The sequence below is a fragment of the Nannobrachium achirus genome (assembly GCF_963921795.1).
Source record: "Nannobrachium achirus genome assembly, chromosome: 19".
Classification (NCBI taxonomy): domain Eukaryota; kingdom Metazoa; phylum Chordata; class Actinopteri; order Myctophiformes; family Myctophidae; genus Nannobrachium; species Nannobrachium achirus.
The window spans coordinates 14,875,057-14,901,585 of NC_137826.1; the positions used below are offsets into that span (position 1 = coordinate 14,875,057).

Consider the following 26,529-nt stretch of genomic DNA (forward strand, 5'->3'; position numbering starts at 1 on the left):
GGTTATTTAGTTACTTTAGTTATTTAGTTACTTTGTAGATTTTGATTATAATTACAAAATAAATCACTTCAACCCTATATACATTTTGGCCATATACATATTTTCTGCGCATTTGAAAATAGCCGATCTACAACGTTGCAACGCATTGTGAGCTTGTAGATCTGCTATTTTCAAAAGTTTTTCTACATCTAACATATAATTTTCCGAATGTCTGTCTGTCTGTCTGTCTGTCTGTCTGTCTGTCTGAGTGTCTGTCTGTCTGAAACCGCGTTTCTCCTCAGTGGCTGGAGCAATTGATCTGAAATCGCATCACCATCAGCATATGAACACACCTGACATAACTGTGAAGCCCGTTTGTCACTTTCACAAATCGTATGCTGTATAATTGCATTTTTATGGTGTATCTATATCTATTTAGCCTACAGTACCTTTTGTGACCACACATGTTAAGGGAGGGGCGCTGTTGTTCAGGCCATGCACAATCACACACAAACCCACACACACACACACACACACACACACACACACACACACACACACACACACGGGGGGGGGGGGGGGGGGGGGGTTGTGTGCAGGCGGGCGGGCGGGGGGGGGGTTCTGGCCCTGTTACAGATGTTGTCCAAAATCATGCAGATCGGTACACAGTATCTCTGTAGCCGTTAAATGGAACGGGTATTTCTTACATTGATGCTCCTACATATTAGCATGCAAGCACCAGTTAAAGTTACTTTCCATCCCTCATATACTGTGCACAGTGCACATCCCATAATCCACACACTGCACATCATTTCGGAGCTCATATCTTTGAACGGGTAAGGGCTAGTTTTATTAATTGGAAAACTTGTGAAATGGAACATTTTGCATAATGAGTAGTATGCAAGTATTAAGTAGTCTACATTTTGATGCCAAAACCTTTGTACTTACTCAAGTACATTTTAATTCAGAACTTCTACTTGTGGCAGGCAGAGTATTTCTACATTGCAGTACTTACTTAGTAGTACTAAGTAAAGAATTGTTGTACTTTTCCCACCACTGTTCTGTTCATTAGAAAGGAACGGCCCCCCCCATCGTTCATTCCAAAGAACCGTTCAAAAGACTCGAGTCGTTCGCGAACGTCCCACCTCTAACAGTGAGAAAGAAGGAGCCAGCAGTGAGTGAGTGAGGAGGGGAGACTAGAGGAAGAGGCTCTGCTCTGGTCTGGTACGGTGGGGAGCGGAGAGAGAGAGATAGAGGGAGAGAGACACAGGGGAACGCTTTGGAACCGATCGCAGACTGCTGGTTCGTATCTCTATAATGAAAATATCATCGGTCCACACCGCAATGTCCGTGGACTTGGATCTTTAATGTGTTTCCAGTGTGGATTGGTTACAAGTGTTAAAAACAGAAGGAACCGTTAACTGCAAAAGCCTGAGCTATAATACGTCGGTCGCCGCGACGAAAAAACAGCCGATCTTTGCTGTGAGCTTGTAGATCGGCTGTTTTTTGGTCGCGCGACACCGGCGTGCGGCCCAGCATAAACCACCCCTGTAAAACGCCTGTCTGTCTGTCTTGTCTTGTCGCTCGTTCTCATGGTTTCTCTCTGTCTCTCTTGTCTCTCGTGTCAGGTGGCCGCCGGGCGAACAACCGTGGGAAGCGACAACGACACGGATAAGAACGCTAGCATTTCGGTTCGTTGAAACACTGACCCCGATCTCTCGTCTTTGTTGTTTGAAGTCTAATACATACGAGGGGAGTAAAGATGTCTGGACAGAGCATAACAGACAGGATAACGGCCGCTCAACACAGTGTCACCGGCTCGGCGATCACCAAGACCGTGTGCAAGGCGACCACGCACGAGATCATGGGGCCGAAAAAGAAACATTTGGATTGTGAGTATTCCCCCAAAAACGGGGGGGCTTTTGGTTGCATTGTTGCTGCATTCCATTGATTCGCTTGTAAATACTTTCTCCTCTCATAGCCTCATATGCGAGGGGCTGTGGTTGTGTGAGGCCTATGTGTGTGTATGTAGCTTTGGTAGCATGATCTGCCTATCACAGTGGTTCTCAAATTGGGGTCCGGCGACCCCCAGGGGTCCTTGGTGCAGTTCCAGGAGGTCCCCAGCTAAATGATAGTTAGGAACTCAGAGTGTACATATGGAACCAAATGGACCGTTATGGGTCTGTAACTCAGAGAGTGTACAAATGGGTCAATTTGGTTCCATTTGTACACTCTCAGAGTTACAGATCTATAAGGGTCCATTTGGTTCCAGTTGTACACTTTCAGAGTTAAATTAATGTTGATTTTACAATATAGATCGGTGTTCCAGAGATGGAAATGCCATTAAGTGGGGGATTGTAGCCTAATGGATGTCAGACTTGGGGAACTTGAAATTAAAATGGTTGAGAATCACATCTAGTCTTTATGGGGGTCCTTGTCAGGAAAAAGTTTGAGAACCACCGGCCTATCAAATCAAAATATACCGCTTTCTTTCTTAACACTTGTTGAAACAGTCCCCGTTTTGTTCTAGTTTTCCATGCTGACTGACAACAGAAGCCCAGCAGTATGGCTGCCATGGGTTTCATTGTAGAGCTATCTCACTGTGAACCTTTAACTTTTGATCAAATCATTAACCACATTCTCCTCCAGACGCCCACTGTACTTAGATGTTGCACATATGACTTTCATCTGGTGTCTGGGACTGTGTGAAGTGTGTTGTGTATTAGACTGTGTGTAATGGGCCTCTGCTTTTTGGAGCTCAATATAAGTACTCCCTGTAGGACAATAATTATTCTTTCTGTAGAGCCCATTCTTTGTTTATGTCAATATTAAGTGGTGGTTTACTTGTGTGCTCTCTTAGATAGACACCCGTGTCAGGGTCGGGGAGCACGCAAAGAAGTTACTTGTTCAAGAGTGGCACTGTTATCTCGTGTTTCAGAATGAATTAATTCGGCAATCTTCTGGGATTTTTGTGAAGGAATGTGTTAAGTTGAAAGGAAGTTGCGTGTACTTCTCTCCTAGTGTAAGCAGAGAAGGTTGGCTACCGCAAAGTTAACATAGCCTTTGCTCTTACTGACATTTGGCCACATTTGAGTCACTGTCTGTTCGTAGATATCTACGTGTGCTATTTGGGGATTGACCTGCTTCCAAGACAAACAGATTGCATTGGGATCTCTCTATGAGAGAGGATTTACCATGAATCCCACTATCATTTTGAAGAAACGTTCTCAATCCTGACCGCAGAAACCAGTTGATGCCTGTATGGTCGGTCTGCTGAAGAGGATATGACTACATTTGTCTAAGGAATTCACTATTTGTTTTGCCTTTTGATCTCCGCCTGCATTTGAGTTCAAACCCACTCAACAATTTCCCTTCCCCTGAAATAGTCTTTGAGTCACACTCACAGAATGGTACCCGTTGATCGTGCCTCTGCTTAATATTAAGACACCCTCCGTTTTTTGACAGCAGGATGTGAGGGGTTATTTGATTGTAGTTTAGCCCAAAGTCTTTTAGTGGTCCTAACCCCTGAGGGTGTGTGCGCGCGTGCAATGTTTAGACCAGAGCATCTACCCCATAGAGCAGGGGTTTTCAAAGTGGGTGACGGGGCACCCTGGGGTGCCGCGACAGCAGTCCAGGGGTGCCGCGACATGATTTGATAATATTTGGAATTTATTTGAACACTTTGAAAAAATATTTAGTATCATTTTAAACTTGAAGTACAATGTTATTTTCAGTCAGTTCTAACCAAAATGGCTATTATCTCAACGCTTTCCTCGCAACATAATCACTAAAATATCGTCACTGTCGGGCAGAAACCTCGCATTTCCAAGTTTCAAATGTGTACGTCTTTTGGTAAAGCAAAGCCCTGCTTCATCATACAAGACTGTCGCACAAAACTAGTGAAAACAGCCGATCTACAAGCACACAGTGTGCTTGTAGATCTGCTGTTTTCACTAGTTTAGTACATTTTATAGATCATAAATACAAAACGACGATATGTTATAAGGTGCTGGGAGTGAAAATTATAATGTAGGGGTGCCTCGGATTAAAAAAATGTATTATGGGGTGCCCTGAGACAAAAAAGTTTGGGAACCCCTGCCATAGAGGCTGGATGTGAACTATTGGCTTGCAAAGTAGGCCTGTAAACATTTGTTTCTCTGTTGGTTTATTTTATTTCCTGTGCTCTAAAAGGCTTACGGCTCACAGTGTGGGGTCCATAGTCTCCATGTTTTGCCCACACATGTAGCTTTGTAGTCTTTACAATACGCAGCTATCATGAGTGTTAATTTAACTCAAAAGATGTATTTCTTTTGGTGTGACAGTTTGCCTCAATCAAAATATTGCGATTTCCGTCTCCCGCTGGTATTTGCCCTTTATGATGTTGATCTACTCCTGTGTTTATTTTATTTTAGTTTTGGGTCGTTCACTGCATACAGACACACTTACCCACTTTAACCTTTTCGGTAAAGTTCTTATGGAATGTGTAACAGTACTGTGGTTAGATGTTGGCTGGTATTTGTTACCTGTATGCTACAGTACATAAATAATATACCTTATTCATCAAGTGTAGCCGTTTGTCTTTGTTTCAGAAGAGTGGCAATTAGGTCAATATGGTTTGTTCTGACACCAAATCTTGCAGATTTAATCAGGTCTTGTCAACCCTTTATAAATTCACGTTTATTCTTTTTTTTATTTTTTTATTTATTACATTTTGTACTTCTAATGAAACATGACCCAGAAAAAAAATCTAGAACTGGCCCACAATTTGCTCCAGAAACTACAAAGATATGATGCATCTCTGATAGCTAGCATACAAAACATGCCAGCATAATTAGCCTGTTTAAAAACTCACAGGAAGTTTGCCTATTTTGTTGAAACACACTCGGGTGCTCTTGAGAAAATAGTTGTTACATCAGAGATCCTAGTTGTAATGTTTTGATTTATAAAGTGTCTCATTTAAGTGTCCATATTTGAATATAGCATGGCTTTAATGATAACTTGCCAAATGAGTCTAGTAAGGGGCCTTAACCCATTCAGGCCGGGAGGCGGGAACACATTTTGCTGTTTGGGAGGGGCTTACAGTACATGTACAGTATGTAGCAACATATTTGTTTTGTAGGCTAATTTCTGATTTAGCCCTATTCTATAGGTTAGGCCTAAATTAACAATGAAGGCCAATAAAGAATTGTATTATTCTGTCCTGCCCTGAACGACCACAAACATATCACTTAGCAGCCCTGTGGTTCCTTCTATAGAATCATTTCCCGTTAGCCACTATTTTTAGTCTTGGCATTAATTCCACGGATTACATTTTGTATGTGAGGGTTTTGGAAATGCATGATGATGACTAAAGCACCCAGCTGCTGCAGTATGCAGACGAGGGACCCTGTACCCATGTTCCTGCACAGACAGGTGTTTGGTGACTTCCTTGATGGCACTGCTGGAATCGGGCCTCTCCTGGCTCCTTGAGCTATTCCAGAGTGCTGGCAGAAGCGGTGTCTAGCAGGAATCACACTTTGGTTTGAGATAGTTGAGGGTTGGAGTTTCCTCTCCAGCCAGAAATAAACCATTGAGGTCGCATGCTCTCCTGTCTGGCTCTGATTTGCAGGTAGGAGATAAGAGATATGGTTCCCCCAGCTTGAGCTCCCCTCTGATTTGGGGCTGGTTTGTATGCACATTCTTTAACACAGCCGTGCTAGATAAACTCATTCAAACAACTTGAGAGTTACCGGTGAGGGAAAAGCTCGTAAATATCAGACTAAAATCCTCTTGCTGTCAGCTTCAACGTATGTTTACTTGTTTGAAGCAAGTGTGAAATAACTCATAGGGAAATGGCACAAGAGTACAGTATTAAACCATTTGAACCAAACTACAGGCCAGGCCACATTACTTTTATTTTATTTTATCCATCGTTGTTATTATGTAATGTATTCGTTCCGCTTAACATTTGCTGTTGTCATGAAAAGAAAGTGAGTAACTCGGGTACATATTGGTGACTTTTTATGGTCTAAGACTAGGTTAATTGCTGTTATGTAAAATGTGTTGTCACTACTGTTAAAGAATAGCTCGAAGTTCTCTCATGAGGTCATGATGAATATGTGAACGTAACTCTGCTGCACCTTCTCCCTCTGATAGAAATGTCGAGGAACAACCAAGATGAAATTTCAGGAGGGCATTTATTTATACCCGGCGTATCGGCACGGTGTGTGATGTGTTCTTTTGCCTGTAGTTAGTATATAATCTTCAAAGAGTAATCTGTGTATTATATAATTTGGTTATTTTAGTTTAATTCCTATTTTAAACACATGGAGAACATGTAACACAGCTGATGAAACTTAAAGCTACCTGAATAACATGGTTTTGGTTCTACATATTTTCTTTGCCATTTGCTATACAAGGGTTTTAATGTATTGTCAATCATTAGTCGGCTGATACTTTGAGCTGGGTCCAAATATGCACCGAACAGCTGTTTACATGTGCACTTAAGTAATTAATTGTACTCGTGTTTCTGGTATTTTGATGGTAGATGTGAAATTCCAAATGAGCATATCACATCTTTAATTTTGGATGTCTTGTCTTGAGTGTTGAAGTGTGGATGTGCTAATGTGTTTGTGCTTGAGTTAATATTGAGATCACTTTGTTCACACGCATGTTAATTATTGCTGAACAATTTCCAAATTACAGAAATTTAGAATACTTCTAAAAATAAAAGTGTTCTTGTTATAGGATTTGGTCCTTGAATCAAGGACCATAATGTTTTTGTATGTTTATTTTGACCGTCAGGTCGCAAGTTACTATGCAAAGCTCCACCAGCTGTCCCTCCGTCAGTCTGTCCGTCACATCACACTTTTGCTCTACTCTTATCTCTGGAACCGTTGCCCCTATCCATGCCAAACTTTGCACACACACTCCTTTGGATGGCAACTCATTTCTCACATGGCCCTCTTCTAGCACCACCATGAGGTAGAGTATTGCAAAACACAGTTTTGGACACTGCTCCTACAGATTTTGGCCTAAATTCACACAAAGCGGTATACGGTATCTCTAAAGTCATGTCATCAACATGGATCTGTCCCATTTCCCATATTCCCTCCTGATTGGCTACGATTGCCTTCTAAAGGTTGTGTATGCTCAGGTCACTTATCTTCCGATTAGTTACACTATATACTCTTTTTTTTTTTTTTTTTTTTTTTTTATCTTCCAAAAAATCCATTGGTCCATTATAGAATGGAATGTAAATCAACTTGGACTTGAAACTTGCTTGAGTTAGGTATTCCAACACAGTGACTTTAATGTTGCCTTTAACAGTACAACATTTTATGCAGGATGTAGGATTAATTGATTTGAAAGTTCTTGCCAAAAATAGTCCCTGAAGAAAAGCTTGTTTTTAAGAATTACATTCTCAGACCCACACCAGTAGCCACATGTGGCCCGTGGCCCTCAAATGGGACCCAAGGCACACTGATGCTCCAATCTGCACCAAAGTTGTCTCTGACGCTATTCGGAAGAGTGGCATGAGAATTGTCGCACCCCAAAAAAAAGATAAATTGCCCATGGGCCACTACAGCAGTCTTTAACACTTGAACTGACCATATGGTTGGTAAGTCTGACCATTGCTCTGATCAGTGCAATAAAGTACTATATTTGAAGGCTGCACACAGTTTATGAAAATGTAGTGCTTTAAAGAATGCTTGAACACTTGAGTGTGACATCTACCACTCACCATGTTGACATTAGTTAACACACAAGCAAGTTGCCACTGCATCTGGTTGAACTTCCTTTGTGGCCTCTTTGACATAAAGCACGCTGTTACAAACCTAACTGCCGTCCGACTTTGTTGTCCTACTATGGCTGGCAGTAACAGGTAACTCATGATACAATATCCTGATACATGAGGAGTCACAATGCGATACATATCCCAATGCCAATAACCTTCGTTCCTCTGACATTCATCATGTCCTCTCCAGTCTTTACTAGCATGTAGGTCTCAGCGCTGTACAAATACATTTTATGAAAATTATAAAATAAATATTGTGATATTGGATTATCAATAGTAATACGATACAATATGGTCATTCCAATATAACTTTTGAACACAGCTCTTAATGTGACTACGCTTTGAAGTTGAAGAGAAATAAGAGCACATTGAGTTATGCCTAACCTAATTATTATGACCGTACTCTGTTTTAAAGTAATAAAAGTGGGGACAGAAGTAAAAGCAGAAGTGTGAGCAGATTTCATGTTTCATTTTCACGTTGGTGTTTATATTTTCATTTTGCATGACTTTAAAACTCTTCCTTCCTTGAGCTCTCCTTGAATTGGAAGATTTCCTTCTTCCCATTTAAGTAGTGTGCACTTGTGCAGCTGTGTCAAGGTGATTCACAGCAGCCACCGAGGTGGATTAAAGAGTCACACTGGTACTCTGCACACACTTTTCTAGCCCTCCAAAGTCACCGCCTGGAGGTTAGGTCCACCCCACCCCAGCCCACCCCATGTCCCATGGAATGCACTGGCCCACTAGGAGCATGTGACTGCAGTGGCATCGTATGGCAGCCCTTAAAAAGAGTGCTGACACACTGTCAGCCGGCTCATCTGAATGGAGCATACTGTAACCCTCAAAGGCCTGCGTGATTCAATGGCGCAAGTCTGTAGTGTCCGGGCCAGAACCAAATAATAAGCAGTGTTGGCACAGAGGCCAGCATCGTGCCTGTGTGTGTGCGTGACACACAGTGGTGGAAAAAGTATTCACATGTTTTACTTTAGTAAAAGTGTCGATACCGCAATAAAGACATGCTCTGTTACAAGTGAACGTCCGGAATTGAAAATGTACTTGAGTAAAAGTACAAAAGTTTTGGCATCAAAATGTACTTAAACTAAAGCACCAAAAGTAAAAGTACAAAATGTTTGAAAATAGCAGATCTACAAGCTCCCACCGCGTCACATCGTGACACGTTGTGAGCTTGTAGATCAGCTGTTTTCAAATATATAGCCACGGTATAAAATAGGGCTAAAGTGGTATGTTTTTAAATATTATAATTTATATCTGCAAAGTAAGTAACTAGTAACTGAAGTTTTTAAAATAAATGTGGTGGAGTAAAAAGTACAATATTTGGATCCGAGATGTACTGTCTGGAGTAGAAGTAAAAGTATAGGAAATTGGAAATGCTCAAGTAAAGTACAAAATACCTCAATTGTACTTATAAGTACAGTACTTAAGTAAATGTACTTGGTTACGCTACACCACTGGTGACACACATATTGCTGTGTTCTGTGTTGCCTGTGTTTGTGATGAAGCAATTTCCCTGCTGGGATTAATAAAGTGCTACTACTACTACTACTACACAGAGACGTTACCTCACTGTGAGAGGATAGTAACCTGAACCCTATGGCTGGAAGCCACGTCTTGTTTTCTGGGTTATTATTTCTGCCTGCCTTCTTATCTAACGGCTCAGTTATGTCATGCAACTTCAGATTTCCATTCATACCGGCGTAGGGTTTCAACTTGGGTGTCTATGAACCTGTCGCCGAAACAAACATGTCCAGGGCAACGGGACTGCGAAGGGGAAAGACATTTCCTGGAGCAGGAAGTGTTCATGTATTTCCTGAAGGCATGCCTTTTAGATTGCCAAGCATAAATGCTAACAGGAAGTCATTATACAATGCCCCCTCCCCAGAATGCTTAGGGAGCCAAACTGATCAAATGTCGAGATTGGCTGGTGCACTTTTGATCCACTTCCTCTTCAATTATGCCACTGATTACGAAAGCATGCAGGAATTCCACCCGCCAGGTTTGGGAATCGTAATGACTGCGCGTATAGTATATTCCGTAATCCAGGGGTCTTCAACGTTTTCCGGCCAAGGACCCCTTAGTCGAGAGAGAGATGAATCGTTTAACAGCACAATCATCAGTGTATTTTGGATTCATGTCAGTTTGTGTTTTCAGATATTTAACCACTTGAGCCGTCATTACCTAATAAACTTGACCTTTCACTCTGTACTTAGTCTGCTCTTTTTCCCCTCTACACCAAACCTCTTAGCCAAAAATAGCCGATCTACAAGTTCACAATGCCTCGCAGTGCGAGGCGTTGTGAGCTTGTAGATCTGCTATTTTTGGCTACAGTTCTCAGAATATGGACACTAGGGTTCAAGTTGTTAATATAGAAATAATTGGAAGAATTGGATGACCCCCTGCAGTAACTCTGAGGACCCCCTAGGGGTCCCGGACCGGTCCCCCTGTTGAAGACCCCTGCCATAATCCAAAACCTTGTGGACATTTGCTTATTTTTCTATTTTTTTTATTTGACAATTTGCTTAGCGTAATGCAGACAACATGTGCCTGACAAAGTTTGTATATAAAAGCCAAAATTAAAGGACTTGACGGCTATTTTATAAAGCAACAATTTGCACCACAAATCACTAATTAAATGCCATTGAACCCATGTGTATAGTCTCTACGCTGGTGGTCTACTTCTCATCTCATAACTTAAGCATGAAAAAGTTGGAAAAAGTGTTAACTACTGAACTAATTTTAACTGTAGCCGCTGTTTCATGGAGTTTGTAGTAGAGCAGATGTGCATTAAATAAACATTTGAAATGGTATGTGTTGCTGTTTGAAGTTACTCCTAACAACAGTTATGTCTTCGTTTGAATTTTGTGTCTCAATGCTATAAAAGGATTAATGAAGTCTTAAATGACGACTTCACCACTTTTCAATCTATCTTCATGTAATTGGTCCTCACTAACATTCAAGATAAAATAGCACAATTTCTTTTCCACTTGGTCTGTGTCTCATATAGGAGGACTGTGGGCAGTTCAGAAACCCGCCTACCAGTGACATCTTCGATGGGCAATCCAAGCTAATAGAAACTGCAAAAAGTTACCATGCTATAATGGAAGCCATTGTTCTCACGATAATACAAATCTAAATATTTTAAAAAAAATTGTGTTAAAAATGAATCTGCCTAACGATGATGTCACTGGCAGGCGGGTTTCTGAACTGCCCACAGCCCTCCTAAGACACAGACCGAGTAGAAAAAAAAATGGTGCTATTTTATGGTGGTGAAGTTGTCCTTTAAGACTGTAGGGCTGTACATCATTGGCATTCTGTAGTGGCCATACTTTACAAAAAATAATGGACACTTAAGTTTGTCTTGCATCTCATTTCTCATACTATGTCTATGATGTCGGAGGACATTTTGTTGTTATCGCCTGACATAGTAGGATGATATAACTTATTTTTTATAGCTACAAACTGTAGCTTCTTTAGTTTTTTCTTCAGACAAGTTCAGACAACCCATCTCGGTATGGGTGCCGTGCCTGCTTGCATGCTCTGCTCTGGATGTGTGTTGTGATTGTGAATGCATGTTCTTTATGTAAATCAAATAACGATGATGATCTTTCTACAGCATGTCACTTCGCGTTCAGACAATTTAGCACAAACCCACCTGTTCTGCTCAGAATAGGGGCGCTAGGGTTAATGCAATCTGGCTGACCATCGTCAAATAAAAGGGAACGCCCTCTCTGTTTTGTTCCTTTTTCGTAGTGTCTGTTCTCGAGAGATTAGGGTTCATGTGGTAAATGGGTGCACTATTTCTCACAGATGAGGGGAAGGAAAAGGAAACGCATCTGACACTGGGTTCTGATGGTGGTTAGAGGTTGTCTGGTCTTTTATCACCCTATTTACATCAGGATGTTGATAACATGTCATGTGGCCCTTAGGTAGAATAGTGGGTCTCAAACTCACGTCAAGGAACCCATAACTTAGTTACAGACCTGTTAGAGTCCAGATGGAAACCCCTCAAGGAACCCTGAGGGACCCTGGACCTCACTTTGAGAACCCCCAATGCAGTGTTTCTCAACCTTTTTTCTGCATGGGCACACTTTTCATGTCCCAAGAATCCATGGGCACGCCAACATAATACGGGGGTGTAAATATCGTCACTGTCGGGAAGAAACCTCGTATCTCCAAGTTTCAAATTTGTACGTTTCTTCGCAAAGTAAAGCCCTGCTTCATCATACAAGTCTGTCGCACAACAGTAGTGAAAACAGCAGATCTACAAGCACACAACGCCTCGCGGTGCGAGGCGTTGTGTGCTTGTAGATCGGCTGTTTTCACTAAATCATTTTTAAAATGATAAATACAATACTGGCTTTCAAGCAGTTTCAAGGGGCACACTTGACCCTTCTCAGGGGCACACCAAAGGTCCCCAGGCACAGTGGTTGAGAAACACTGCCCTAATGTAGAAGATGGAATAATACAACCATGAAGGTATCACAGGAAGCTTTTGGTATGTTTGAGAGAAAGTATATTCACTTTCTGATGTAAAAACGTGGTTGTCAAAATGTTTTATCGTTTTTTGTATAGTCATGTTTGTCTTGTCTGTTGTTAGTTTATATGTTACTAGCCCTTACCCGTTCAAAGATATGAGCTCCGAAATGATGTGCAGTGTGTGGATTATGGGATGTGCACTGTGCACACAGTATATGAGGGATGGAAAGTAACTTTAACTGGTGCTTGCATGCTAATATGTAGGAGCATCAATGTAAGAAATACCCGTTCCATTTAACGGCTACAGAGATACTGTGTACCGATCTGCATGATTTTGGATCCGTGTGTGTGTGTGTGGGTTTGTGTGTGATTGTGCATGGCCTGAACAACAGCGCCCCTCCCTTAACATGTGTGGTCACAAAAGGTACTGTAGGCTAAATAGATATAGATACACCATAAAAATGCTATTATACAGCATACGATTTGTGAAAGTGACAAACGGGCTTCACAGTTATGTCAGGTGTGTTCATATGCTGATGGTGATGCGATTTCAGATCAATAGACCGTTTGTCAGCCTTCTGATTGGTCCCTGAGACTCCCTGACTGGCCAACCAGAAAAAAACATTCACTTTTTGCTATCGGGGGTGGAGTTTGTGCAGTGGAGAATGTTGAATGTGTCTTTCAAGAACTGTCCGCACTGCGCGACACGGAGATCGGCCGGTACGGTGATAGCGACGGCAAGCGTCAAGCGATCTCGCTCATCATAACGAATAAGCTTCAACAAACTAGTTCACATGTACCTTATCAATGGTCTAAGAGTCACGATTGGGTACATATAATTTAAATGGGCAGAATTACGAAAAGCCAGCCTATTATGTGAGGAGAAACATTCTCTCTGTCCTCTTCCTAGTACCCAAGATGCAATGCGCTTCTCTTTCTATCTCTGATCCAGAGGATTAAACTAATTAAAACATTTATTTTTCGGGGGAAAACTACTGTTTTGCTATGTAATTACTGTACCTTTTTCTTCCCTTTTTATTAATATCACGTAGATGTGTTTTTTGTGGTACTTTATATAGCTGTAATGAGGCTATGAAGGGAAAAAAAATCGCATCCACTACCACTATAAAAGAATCTGCAAAGAGGATTCTGTCCCACTGGGATTAAACAAATTAAAACATATATTTTCGGGTAAATCCCCTGTTTTGCAATGTAACTACTGTACCTTTGTCTTCCCTTTTTATTAATATCACCTAGGTGTTTTTCCTTTGGTACTTTATATAGCTGTAATGAGGCTATGAAGGGGAACAAAAATCCCATCCACTTCCACTATAAAAACAATCTGCCCAGGGTTAATGTCCCATCATAGTAACAGGGCAGAATGGGGCGGGATTTGCAAAAGGGTTTATTGCTCCAGCCACTGAGGAGAAACGCTCAGACAGACAGACAGACAGAAACTCACTCACTCAGACATTCGCAAAATTATAGTATAGATGTGTGGATCCACCCCAGGAAGATTCGCTGATATTATGGCAAGCATCAGCTAATGGGGATCCTGCTAAACTTGATAAACAATCAGGCTTGCATACAGGAGGAGGGCTTGGTAGGCATATCAGATCTAATCTTTTTTCTTTAAAGGTCAAGGCACATTTACTGTTCTAGGCGTTGGTGTTGTACTAAATGCAAATATGACATAGTCTTACTCTTAGTAGTGCTTGCTTCCCTTTTTGGTAGAAAGGCTTGACTCATCACTCACTTCCTTTCTCACGGTGTAATGTATGTGCATAGGCCACTAGTCAGATCTAATGGGCAGTGTAGCCCCCTCTCCTTTGAGTGTCTTGAATCCTCCACCCTGGCATGCTTCTCCTTTTGGAACTTGGACACCAACCTCCCCAGCCAGAACCAAGCGATATCACAACTGAGCTCTTGTCTGATTCCCACCAGCTGTCTCGTTGTTTCACTTTTACTTCCTGTGGCTTGCCACGTATTCTCAATCTTGTGCAAACCTTTCTGACATTGCTGCCCAAATCAGCTCAGCCCATCTTTTCACAGCAAAACCTTGAGCGATATCCTAACACTCATGGACCTGTTGTGGTCTCTGTCAAGTCCACCCTGCAGGTCTATTTTTGCACTCCAGTTAAATTATTATTATTGTTGAGTCATTGGGAGAGTTCAGTTTGTACTTGAAGATTTGGCATTTTTATTTTACATTTGGGCGCTAATTTGTGACAGACCATTTTTTAATGGAACAAGAACACATGATGAATGCATGATCTCTCTCGCTCTCTCTGCCTCTGTCCCTCCCTACCTCAGTTAATCTCAGAATTAAACCTGTAATGGTATTGACCATAAAAGAGTTTATGGTAGCCTAGATCAGTGGTGACCTTTTCAGGCCTCTACCAACCCCAAAATGATCATATTGAACAGGGAACCCTACCCTGACAAGCATGCGTTGAGGCATTACATTTGGTTTGACTTGGCTCCACAGATAAATGTGAAAAAAGTAGATCAGCTATTTTCAAAATGATTGCTTTTGCGTATTATCTAGCTAATGTTTGACCAGTTTGTATGTTGTGGATGGATGGATGGATGGATGGATGGTGGGGACTTGAATTCTGATGGATGTTTTGTGTTTGTGTGTAACTGCTAGAATTCAAAATTCAAATAAGTCTTCAGGCCTGCTTTTATTTTTGCATTTAGTGGTGCATCCATATTGGGATACGTTACCACAGTGAAGTGTACTTCAGTTCAGAGACCTTCTAAAGGCTGAAATCCCTTGTATTTCATGGTACTAAGCTGCTGTAATCTAAGAATGTCCCAGACAAAAAGATTCCCAATGTGTGATTATGTCAACCCTATGATTTCAACACAGGGCTTAAAGGAATAAAAGATCACTTGAGGCCACTGGAATGAGACTTGTCCATGTCAGCTCTTCTCCTGTCAATCATTCCTTGTTCAGCTACCAGAATATATCAGTTATTTTTAATGTTGTAAAGAAAGGGGAAACGTGTGTGTGTGCACGCAGTGGGGGTGGATCGGTTGGGGCTGGAAGGGGGACCTTCTTTTTGCTGACATTTTTCCTGCTTTCGATTTTATTTTTATGAGTGTCCAGCAGGTCAAATTCAGATGAAATTTTCAATTGCTGTTGGTTGTACTTATTTTATTCCACTTGATTGGAAGTGATCGCGATAACGTTTATCAATCAGTGCCCCGCCTATGCTAATCTATTGCTCTGTTCATAATCACATGAGGACAATGTGATTTGATTCTGTTCCTGTAGTACTACTCACAGGAGAAAAGCTGAACACACTGATTTCAAAGTATTTAGAAGAACTTATTGTTTATAAAGATCAACTGTGAATTGCTCACTACCTAATGTATACAGTACACCATTGAGACCTCTCAAATCATCAGGCACTGGTCTCTTAACTACCTAGAATAATGTGTGTGTGTGTGTGTGTGTGTGTGTGTGTGTGTGTGTGTGTGTGTGTGTGTGTGTGTGTGTGTGTGTGTGTGTGTGTGTGTGTGTGTGTGTGTGTGTGTGTGTGTGTGTGTGTGTGTGTGTGTGTGTGTGTGTGTGTGTGTGTGTGTGTGTTTGTGTTTGAGCATTTTGTTACAGTATCTCTGAGCACACAGAAACAAATTCCTAATCGACTGTTAATTTCAGTGGGTTTGGCAATAAATATTGAATATCATGTGAATATTAAAATGAAGTCTATGGGCATTGGGTCATAGGCCAAGTCTCTCAATAGCTCTGGATCTGTATTTGCAGAACGGCATATCACTTCATTATTCACTGACTTCTGATTTTGACTTTTTTCGTTCACGCATAAAATAAATAACTAACTACCGAACTTCATCCCACGAAACACTGTAATTATGTTCAGTGTTGCTGCGGTATATTTGGTGAGTGTGTCGCTAACTTTCCGCACAGACGGGGCTCGAACGAAGATCATATCCTCCTGATTTGACTGTCCAAGAAAACCAAATGAACAATCAACATTTTTTTTTAGCAACCGTTCGGTCATAGACCTCCTTCAGGCAGTGTCAGAATGTTCTAATAATATTTGGCTTGTGAAGAATGGATCCAATATTTACCTTAGTGACTGTGGGGCAATACAATAGGTCATGATTTTTGCTTACGTTCACTTCTCCAGTGGAAGAGACTGCCTGCTTCTGGTCAAGGAAGATGGAACGGAAGCGTTCAATGCCGGGCATGTGCAGTTGATGCACTTACAGTAGGAGGCAACCTGGAGCCGGAAGTTTGATGGAATGCATTGAAGTCAATGAGAGCCAGCTGCACAGCATATGAGCAAATATTTTGATCAGATTGGTTCAGGAAAGAAGACCTGAACCAATCTCATGTGTTCTGATTACTTGTGTATTGATGTGCACACTATAATTGTATTTATCCATCTAAACAGTCAGTGTGAGCTATCATTTCTGGTTCGGCAGTATTTATCACTAGTATTAGTTCACACACAGGCTAGTCAATGATTGACAAGTCTGGTGCTGCCAGAAACATACTGTGTCTTTTAGATACTTCAATAAAAGTATATATCCACCGTGGTGCATCCAGCTTTGTTGAGTGTCTACACGAATACAATTGGCCTGTATTCAGGGGAGGGAGCCCGAGCGGGTGATAATATATCTAACAGGACTTAATATGGGAATGCCCATATACTGTAGTGACCGACCGATATACTTTTTTGTGATCCGATACCGATTCTAGAGAGGGGAGCCATCACCGATACTGATACGATACCGATAAATACATATATATATAAAACAGGCCTTTTAGTCTTTAAAGAGCCACAGACCTCCAATCTGCTGTGCTCTAACTGGACTGGAATCTCATTTCTCGCCTAAAGCCCTTGAATATGATGGAATATGATTAAGGATTACTGTAATTATCACATTTCACATCGCACAAACCATACTTGTAACTTTCATTAGCCCCTAAAAAAAAGTTATATCGGTTATATCGGTCGCATATCGGTTATATCGGTCGCATATCGGTGCATATTGTCTCATATCGGTGCATACCGATATGGCCAAAAAGCTCATATTGGTGGCTGATATATCGGTTACCGATATATCGGTCGGTCACTAATATACTGTATGGACTGGAGGAAGACTGCCCATATCTGTGCGGCTGGTTCAGACAGGGATCTCCATGTATGGGCATAAAAGGGATGTAATATATACAGTACATGGATCTCCATATATGGGTAACTGGTCCGATATACCATACATCACTGGCCAGATGGCCAAGAACGCCCTGAGGCGTCTTCCTAGTTGATTTGTCTTGATTAATCTCAACTTTCCCAAAATGTAAGCTGTTTATTAGCCTTTTTGTGTAATCACTGGAGATTGGGGCGGCAGTGGCTCAGGGGTAGAGTGGCTGGTAGAGCGGCCGGATGGGAACCGCAAGGTTCCCATCCTGGGACCTCGATCCTGGGCTCCTCCAGAGTTAGTGCCTTGCTCAAGTGTCCTTGAGCAAGACTCTGAACGCCTAATTACTCCCGATGGGCAGGTTGGTGCCTTGCATGGTTTCCTCCGCCATCGGTGTATGAATTATGAATGTGCGTGTGAATGGGTGAATGTGATGCACAATCATTGTAAAGTGCTTTGGAATAAACGTGCTATTTACCATTTATTTAATAAATGTACCATTTATTTGGCAGTTCAGCCTATTAGCTATGACTGCCGTTGATACACACTGCCAGTCTGCCACACAGAGAACGCTGGAACACACACGCTGCTCACTTATAAAGGACTTTCATTTGGGGCCTGTGTCCACACACAGCGTTTTATGAGTGGAAGGGCGCTTTAGATTTCATCATCATCAGAGCACTAGCACACAGATTGACATGTGCAGTGTTTTAATCCAGGTTGTGTTATGACTGTTGTCACACACACACCGGTCACACCTGGGGTCTGCTCACCCCAAGGGGTCCGAAACATTCGTTGGGGGTCTGCGACGACCTGCCTCACGGCTGCAAGGAAAACGTGTGTGTGTGTGTGTGTGTGTGTGTGTGTGTGTGTGTGTGTGTGTGTGTGTGTGTGTGTGTGTGTGTGTGTGTGTGTGTGTGTGTGTGTGTGTGTGTGTGTGTGTGTGTGTGTGTGTGTGTGTGTGTGTGTGTGTGTGTGTGTGTGTGTGTGTGTGTTGTAACTGTCGGAGCTAGGCAGAGATCGAGTCATAGGAACACACGCCTTGCCCATACATAACTCAAAGTCTGCAAATACTTTGAGCGTGCACATCCCTGGGTATGGAGTCTGGAATAGTATAATTCTGTTTTTGTAATATGTAGTGGGTTCAAGCTGTAAGGTAAAGGGTCAGAAAATTGTATACCGTACTTTACTTACAAATGCTTCTACTAAAATCTCTGAATTTTAAAGTATTTATAGACTGCTGGTCTGGAGAAGGTCTTTTATCGTCTCTCCTTCAGGAGTGTATGTTTTATGCTTTGATGTCTGACTTTTGGGCAAGGTTTCAGCTCAATCAGAGCCTCATTGTCTTAACTTCCATTATAAAATGTCGATATTTCTAATCATGAATGAATTAACGAATGACACAATATCACAGATGATAAACTCAATAAAGCCCAAAGGCGTATTTCCATTGTGGTCATCTATGACATACTGTAGAATGTGATTAATATTTCAAAGATACTGATGTCATATAGAGATGGACCGATTGCAAAATTCTTGGCCGATTCCGATTTCCGGTTTTATTAAATTCTGATCTGCCGATACCGATTTTTCCGATACCGATTTTCTATCTAAGAAAGAACAATAATTATACAATACACCATATATTTTTTGGCTTGAGTACCCTTTCCATGATTTTTTTATCCAAGTACTCCCTTTCCCAGACAACATTTTGCTTATATAACTGCAATTAAAACCACAACTATGGTAGGCTATATGCATAACACCCCTGTTCAACAATATAACATCACAAATAAGAAATGGAGTGAGTTTCAAACAGTGCATCCTGAGCAGATTTATTTTCAACACTGACAATAAGATTCAGTCAGTTTTCATGTCAATAACTAGTAATCAACAACCAATCATCAACTGATCAACAAAATTCAAAAACACATCTCAGTTGGCTGGTATTCTACCATGTAATTTCTTCAGTATCCCATGCAGTACCTCTGGGTATCACCAGGGGTACTCGTAGTACCCCAGTTAAACACTGGAATAGTTGACTTTCAATGTCACAATCAACAATTTTTTAAGCAGCACTGAGTTAACTTAAGAAAATAAAACTTGAACTCAATCTAGTGCAATGTTTGTACTTGAAAAATTAAAGCTGGTGCTATTTAACTATTATTATTATCATTGTTATTAATATGCTGGTGAAATTGGCTTGGCAATCCTTTCTGTTTTTATACTGTCATTAGTATCAACAAGCAACCCCCCTGGTTGCTTGTTTCTCTCTCAAAAACAAAACCTGGCAACATTGGGTGATCAGACACAGAGAAGTGTTTATCTTAGCACAGGACGCTAAACAAGCAGGCTACAGTGGACACTCATGCTGCTCATGATTACATGCATTTATGTAGCGCAATATTTGGGATATGTGTGGCTGGCTACCAACAGGGAGGAAACATCGGAAAATCACTGTTGATAGCACGTAAAATAGACGATTCGCACGGAAAATAAAATAGACGCTTCACGGACATTTTTAGCGCTTCTTCGGCAGCCTTTGCTATAGATTTCAGCACTTTTGCAGGAATAGCATGGTGCCCTGTGCTTCAGCACAAGCGTGTGCATTAATCTGGCCATTCTTTAGCATGATGTGAGTTTGTATGCCTTGTAGATCAGCTGTTTTTGACTAAACTCACGCAGCCAGCCACCACTAGCTGCTGTTCGTTGTGGGTGTGAGAGTCAGAGTGTGTGTGGAGGGAGGGAGGGACGGGGAGAGAGAGCGAGAGAGATAGACGGAACACTATAGCCCCGTTCAGCTCGCATCGTTGCTTTTGTTCAGATGTACTGTAATGAGATGGAGTTATTTATTTGAGCGAACGGGTAATATCAATGCAAAGAGCGAGTTTTGGATCATCCTGGCACACAGTGAAATAAGTCCAAATCTGCGACATGTTTTCTTCATGAGTCTGTTAGCGTTAGCTTCGCTGCTGCTTTGTTTTGGTCAGCGCGCGTTGAGCCACATGTTTCGTACTGCGAATGCGTGTCATTTTTGATCGGCGGAAAACCGGAAATTACGTTAGGACCGGCCGGTCACCGATTGAGGCCGATTTTATATAATACCGGCCGATTTTCGATACCGGCCGATACCGATGTCCATCTCTAAGTCATAGGCTGGCCACATGAAATATGATATCCACTTTGGACTTTTCTTTTTTTTTTTTTTTTTTTTCCCAAGTTGGTTGCTGCTTATTCTGGTTAAACATCCCTGGGGGAAAAAAGAGAGAAAAAAGAACCCGGTATTTTATAACATTTCTTCTTGTAATTCGCCTTCACACAGCAAATCTGTGCACCATAGCTTTTACAAAAAGTGTTTGGACAAGGTACCGTGTTTAATCAAATGTACCCGTTCTGAACATTGTTTGGTTTGATGGGAGAATGTTGTTGGGAGGATTGTACTGCCCACAGCCATTTCAGTTGGGCCTGAAAAGGCCTTTGTTATCACATGGGTGGGCTATTGTATATGTAACAAGCTAAAAAGCCTATTGTGTGTCTTTCAACAAACACTGAGGAGGTTTCATAGACCACCCATGTAAACAGGTTGCAACAAGTTGTTCTAGTGCAAGTGCAAAAACGGCTGAACCGACATAAGGGTTATTATAAGTATGTACTGAAACTGTTTCGAATACTGGGGCCAAACTTGAGTGTCTTGGTCAATAATCATCATCATGTTTGTTTCGATTATATTTCATTGTGTAAGATGGAAACTATTCATGCAAAACGTCTTAGAGATTTGAATTGGTTCATATTCTAATCATCATTGGAATTGGTTTTCCTTTAATTGGTTCATATTCTAATCATCGTTGGAATTGGTTTTCCTTTAATTGGTTCATATTCTAATCATTGAAATTAGTTTTCCTTTAAATGGTTCATATTCTAATCATCATTGGAATTCGTTTGCCTTTAAATGTTTTCTAGATGGAAGCTTGGTGTTCTAGAGGTTAACAGCTAGCGTTGCGGCCGTCACACTGCAGATCTGTGTCTTTCAGTCCTTATCCCCTTTAAGCCCATATGAAGATCCTTGCCAGTGTGTTAATAATATAGGATGTCAGTTGTCTACTTCTGTAAACTATTTGTACAGGACTTTTCTCATGTTCCAGCAGGTCCAGCAACATTAGTTAATTCAGAATCACAATCGTTTTAACCACTTTATCCATATTTTAAACATTGGCTATTCAAAAATAGCAGTGCTTTTCTCTAAAAGTCACTCTTTTGGAAATTTTGACTGATTTGTGTGACTAAAAAAAAAATATATATACACAAATCTTCTCTCAAGGGGGGTACCTGGCACAAAACATTTTCAGATGGGAGTCCGTAGCCTAATGAATATCAATTTGGGGGTCCTCGACATGAAAACGTTTCAGAATCAACAGATCTAATAAAGTGTAAACAATGGGCCGTTGAACAGCAAATGAGGCAAAGAAGGACGATGAAGCAGTTTCACCTGCTGAGTGTCATTCATCTCCCTCAACCATCTAAAATTCACTTAAATATTGATGGCTGTTGTCCGCCAAGCTTCTTTTGGCATCTGACTGCAATGAAAATTGAATAACTGGGATCAGCCTCAAGAGTTGGCCTGTCACATGATGATTGCATGGAAGAGGGCAGAAGACGTATTTGGCTCCAAATCTGAATAGTTGAGTACTGAGTACTTAAACATAAAGTAATCTGGTGATTTTGGGGTTTTTTCAATACTGTTTGCTCCGTCTGAGATGATCCCCCTAGTTTTCCCTTCTGAAAATATCACAAACTGTTCGATTAATTGATCACTTTCAAACCGTTGTGTCCCTATTTTGGGCATGTCCTTAAAGTTTTTAGCTATTTGTTATGCAACAAACAGAATATATACCCTGTAGCGTTTAAGATTTGTAACAGTGTGCTGCTCAGAAAGGGCACATGCACAGTCAAATCCTGTGTAGTTTAACCCATTTAGGCCTAGGATTATTGAATGCTTTAACCAGTGACAAATAGCAGATATACAAGCTCACAGCGCGGCACAGAGTGCCGCGCTGCGAGCTTGTAGATCTGCTATTTTTGAAAAAGTCGTGAAAATGTGTGCAAATCTTTGAATATATGTATTTTCAAAGCGAACGTTTGTAACTCAAATTTTGCTTCTGGGGGGTCCTTGGAACTAGATATTTTGAGATGGGGGTCCGTGGCCAAATACATGTCATTTTGGGGGTCCTTGACATGAAAAAGGTTTGAGAACCACTGACATAGTAGTCTCTCAAGAACAGACTAACTGAGCTCCAGTTAAGTGAAAAGGACCTTTTCTTTGACGATGGCTGGCCAGATTGCTGACATAGAAACATAAGGTTTTTCAACAAACCTTAGAAGGATTCAAAAGACACTTATAGAATCGGGTCAAAATTCTAATTTTCACCATTTTTCAAAAAATAGCAGATCTACAAGCTCGCAGCGCGGCACTCGGTGCCGCGCTGTGAGCTTGTATATCTGCTATTTTTCAATAGTTAAAGCATAAAATAATGATACTCAAAATGTGTACCCGTTCTGAATGGGTTGAATAAAACGGTCCATGACTCCACGGTCCATTTTTCCACTTTTGACAGATAAATGAACAGGATTTCACTGCACAGTCCAGAGAAGGGCTCCGTCCGTATGCGGGGCCGTATGGATGGCTTGATGTGATGTGTCGTCAGTAGGTCAGTCTCATGTCTCCGATTAAGGGAAACACCACAGGGCGCAGCGCACAGATTCACTGCAGGCCAGATGGCAGTGGCACGGTGCCATGGCTGCCATGGCCAGAAGACCACATCCACAGTCAATAACCCAGACAGAGGCACACATGGTGACTTATAGCATAACAAAGCCCAGCATAACAAAGCCCAGAAAAAGTAATTCCTTCCGGACATTCAAGGCCGTTAAAAAAAAAAAACATATTTGCAATATCACGATTATTGTGACCGAAGAAATCGCGATTCACGATATTATCGCGATAATCAAAATCCATTATCCTGGGGCGGAACATTTGCCAAAAAATAGCCGATCTACAAGCTCACAACGCGGCGCGTTGTGAGCTTGTAGATCGGCTATTTTTTGGCAAAGACATTTGATAGAGTGAAAAAAAGACTGTATCAAGTACGTATATTATTATAAGTAGGCCTACCTTTTAAACGATAATATCGCGTATCGTCCCATCCCTTGACACATGTAATAAACATATTCCCGACCCGACGAAGGTGGGAAAGCTGCCCTGTGCCCTGTTATTCCAGCAGAGTGGGGATTCTCCCTCTGGAACTGCTCTCAACTCAGTCGGTGCCGTATATAAAGTGGGACCTCTTATATTGCCGTTTCGCCAACAAAGGGTTAAAAAAATAGTGTGCACGCTGGTGCACACATTCGTGCACAGATCATGCACTATGCATGTGCATGCTTCTCACAGCTTTCAAACAAAAAAATCCGCTTGGAAATCCGTTCAGGCATTCAGGAGAAAGGAGCCCTTATGTTTTCTTCAAATGTAAACAAACATGGCTGCCATGTTTGAAAGATGGGGTTGGTATGGGGGTTAAACATGCAATTTCGCGATCGCGATCATGCCTAGTACATTGTTGGAGGTCCAATTTAAAAAAAAATATATATATTTTTCTAATTATTAAAAAAAAAAAGACGTCCAGAAGACGTCTGGCAGGGAAGGCCATAGTTAAAAAGACGTTTTTTATTATAGAAAACGTTTTTTTGACAGGGTATGAGTTAGAGCCATGTGAAGGGCGGTGGACTGGGCACAGCATGCATCTAAAGACTGAGACGTTTGATTTCAAATCAGCAGCTGCTCACTCACTTTCATGAAAAGCACTGTAGCAACTGATAGGAAAAGTTATTCAAAATTAAGGTTATTAGGCTATTACTCATTAATCAGGAAAGTAAATTGTTCTCGTAAACTAATGTTGCAAAATCATTGTCAAGACGGATTATTTTGTTGAGAAAACATTACACACTCAAGACAGACACACACATGCCAAATGCACGGTTATTTTCGCTTGTGCAAGGTCGATGCTGTTATGTGAAAGACTCTCCATGAATTCAAGGCTTCATGGGAGTGTGTTAATTGATAGGAAACAAGTCATTTTGTGGTTGAACTACTCCTTTAACCCATTTAGGCCTAGGATTATTGACCGCTTTAACTACTGAAAAATAGCAGATATACAAGCTCACAGCGCGGCACCGAGTGCCGCGCTGCGAGCTTGTAGATCTGCTATTTTTGAAAAATCATGATTTTCTTTGAATATATCTACTTAAAAGCTAACATTTGTAACTTTAATATTTGCTTCTGGGTGGTCCCTGGAACAACATATTTTGAGATGGGGGGTCCGTGGCCAAATACATGTAATTTTGGGGGACCTTGACATGAAAAAGTTTGAGAACAACATGATTTAGAAGAAGAATTTAGAAGTCGGGTCAAAGATCGAGTCAAAGATATTCAAAGACTTGCACTCATTTTCGCGATTTTTCAAAAATAGCAGATCTACAAGCTCGCAGCGCGGCACTCGGTGCCGGGCTGCGAGCTTGTATATCTGCTATTTTTCTAATGTTAAAGCATAAAATAATGGTTAAAGTGGTTAAAATCGAACGCGACTCGGGCGCGTTCCAGGTATTTGAGAGTTTAATTGCCGAGCCCCAGCAGGAGGTTGCTCATCGTCCATTCACCTTCACACATCTCAGCTTTCAGGAGCTGTGCGCAGTAGCCTCTGTCGACGTGAGCTCTGCTGCCTCACCGTTATTAATATGTAGACCTTCCATTTTATTGATCTGTGGGCAGGCAGTCTCCTGGGTTTTTACATGGCGCAAATAAAGGAGCAGATAAGAGTTGGAGCAGCGTTCCACATTTGTACCAAATTTGAATCTAAACCAAATGAATAATGTGAACTGTGAACCCTACACGAAGCAGTATTCTCTTGTTTTCCCCTCTCTCTAACACTCTCTCTCTGAGTCTGTACTAAATGCTAAAATATGCAGTGCTCTTTAACCCATTTAGGCCTGAACACATTATGACGCAATATTTTATGCTTTAAATATAAAAAAAATAGCAGATATACAAGCTCACAGCGCGGCACCGAGTGCCGCGCTGCGAGCTTGTAGATCTGCTATTTTTGAAAAATCGTGAAAATTCGAATTTTGACCCGATTCTATAAGTGTCTTTTGAATCCTTCTAAGATTTTTGAAAAAATACCTATGTTTCTATGTCAGCAATCTGGCCAGCCATCGTCAAAGAAAAGGTCCTTTTCACTTAACTGGAGCTCAGTTAGTCTGTTCTTGAGAGACTAATATGTCAGTGGTTCTCAAACCTTTACATGTGAAAGACCCCCAAAATGATATTTATTTGGCCACGGACCCCCATTTCAAAATATCCAGTTCCAGGGACCCCCCAGAAGCAAAATTCGAGTTACAAACGTTCGCTTTGAAAATACATATATTCAAAGATTTGCACACATTTTCACAACTTTTTCAAAAATAGCAGATCTACAAGCTCGCAGCGCGGCACTCGGTGCCGCGCTGTGAGCTTGTATATCTGCTATTTTTCACTGGTTAAAGCATTCAATAATTCTAGTCCTAAATGGGTTAATAATGTTTGATCCTCACACTTTAAATGATAAACTGTGAACCTTATTATGTACTTTGTATTGTAGGTACATAGCACTTCCTGTAAAATTGGAGAAATGCATTGACTGCACGTTTAAAGATAAAAAAAAAAATAGATTAAAAACATGGACTGCACATTTCTTAGACTATAGTTGTTATGTATACGTGTCTGTATACCATTATTGTAGTGTTTTTGTCTATGTTACATAACGACAAGCGGATACTGTTGCATCCTTCAAATCTAACCTAAAAACATATCTGTTCAGAAAAGCCTTGCGTGTCATTGTGTCGTCCTCCTCTGTAGGGCTGTCACAATTATTACATAATCGTCTAATCGTGATTATTTGACATTATCGCTATTATTTTGTCATAATCGTGAATGTTGAAAAATTTCCGAAATGGTGGAAATAGCAGATCTACAAGCTCACAACGCGTCGCATCTCGCGACGCGTTGTGAGCTTGTCGAT

The 26,529-nt window shown here is 41.2% G+C and overlaps 1 protein-coding gene across 4 annotated transcripts in view; it reads left to right on the forward strand.

Moving 5' to 3' along the window:
* The first annotated feature begins 1,169 nt into the window (after window positions 1–1,169).
* The window catches only part of picalma (phosphatidylinositol binding clathrin assembly protein a), a 72,375-nt gene continuing 47,015 nt past the window's right edge, over window positions 1,170–26,529 (forward strand). For all 4 annotated transcript variants that reach the window (XM_080749640.1, XM_080749641.1, XM_080749642.1 and 1 more), the window contains exons 1-2: window positions 1,170–1,281; window positions 1,608–1,871. In XM_080749640.1, coding sequence (XP_080605766.1) covers window positions 1,742–1,871 — 130 coding nt within the window. In that variant the 5' untranslated portion in view covers window positions 1,170–1,281; window positions 1,608–1,741. The remainder of the gene's footprint in view (window positions 1,282–1,607; window positions 1,872–26,529) is intronic.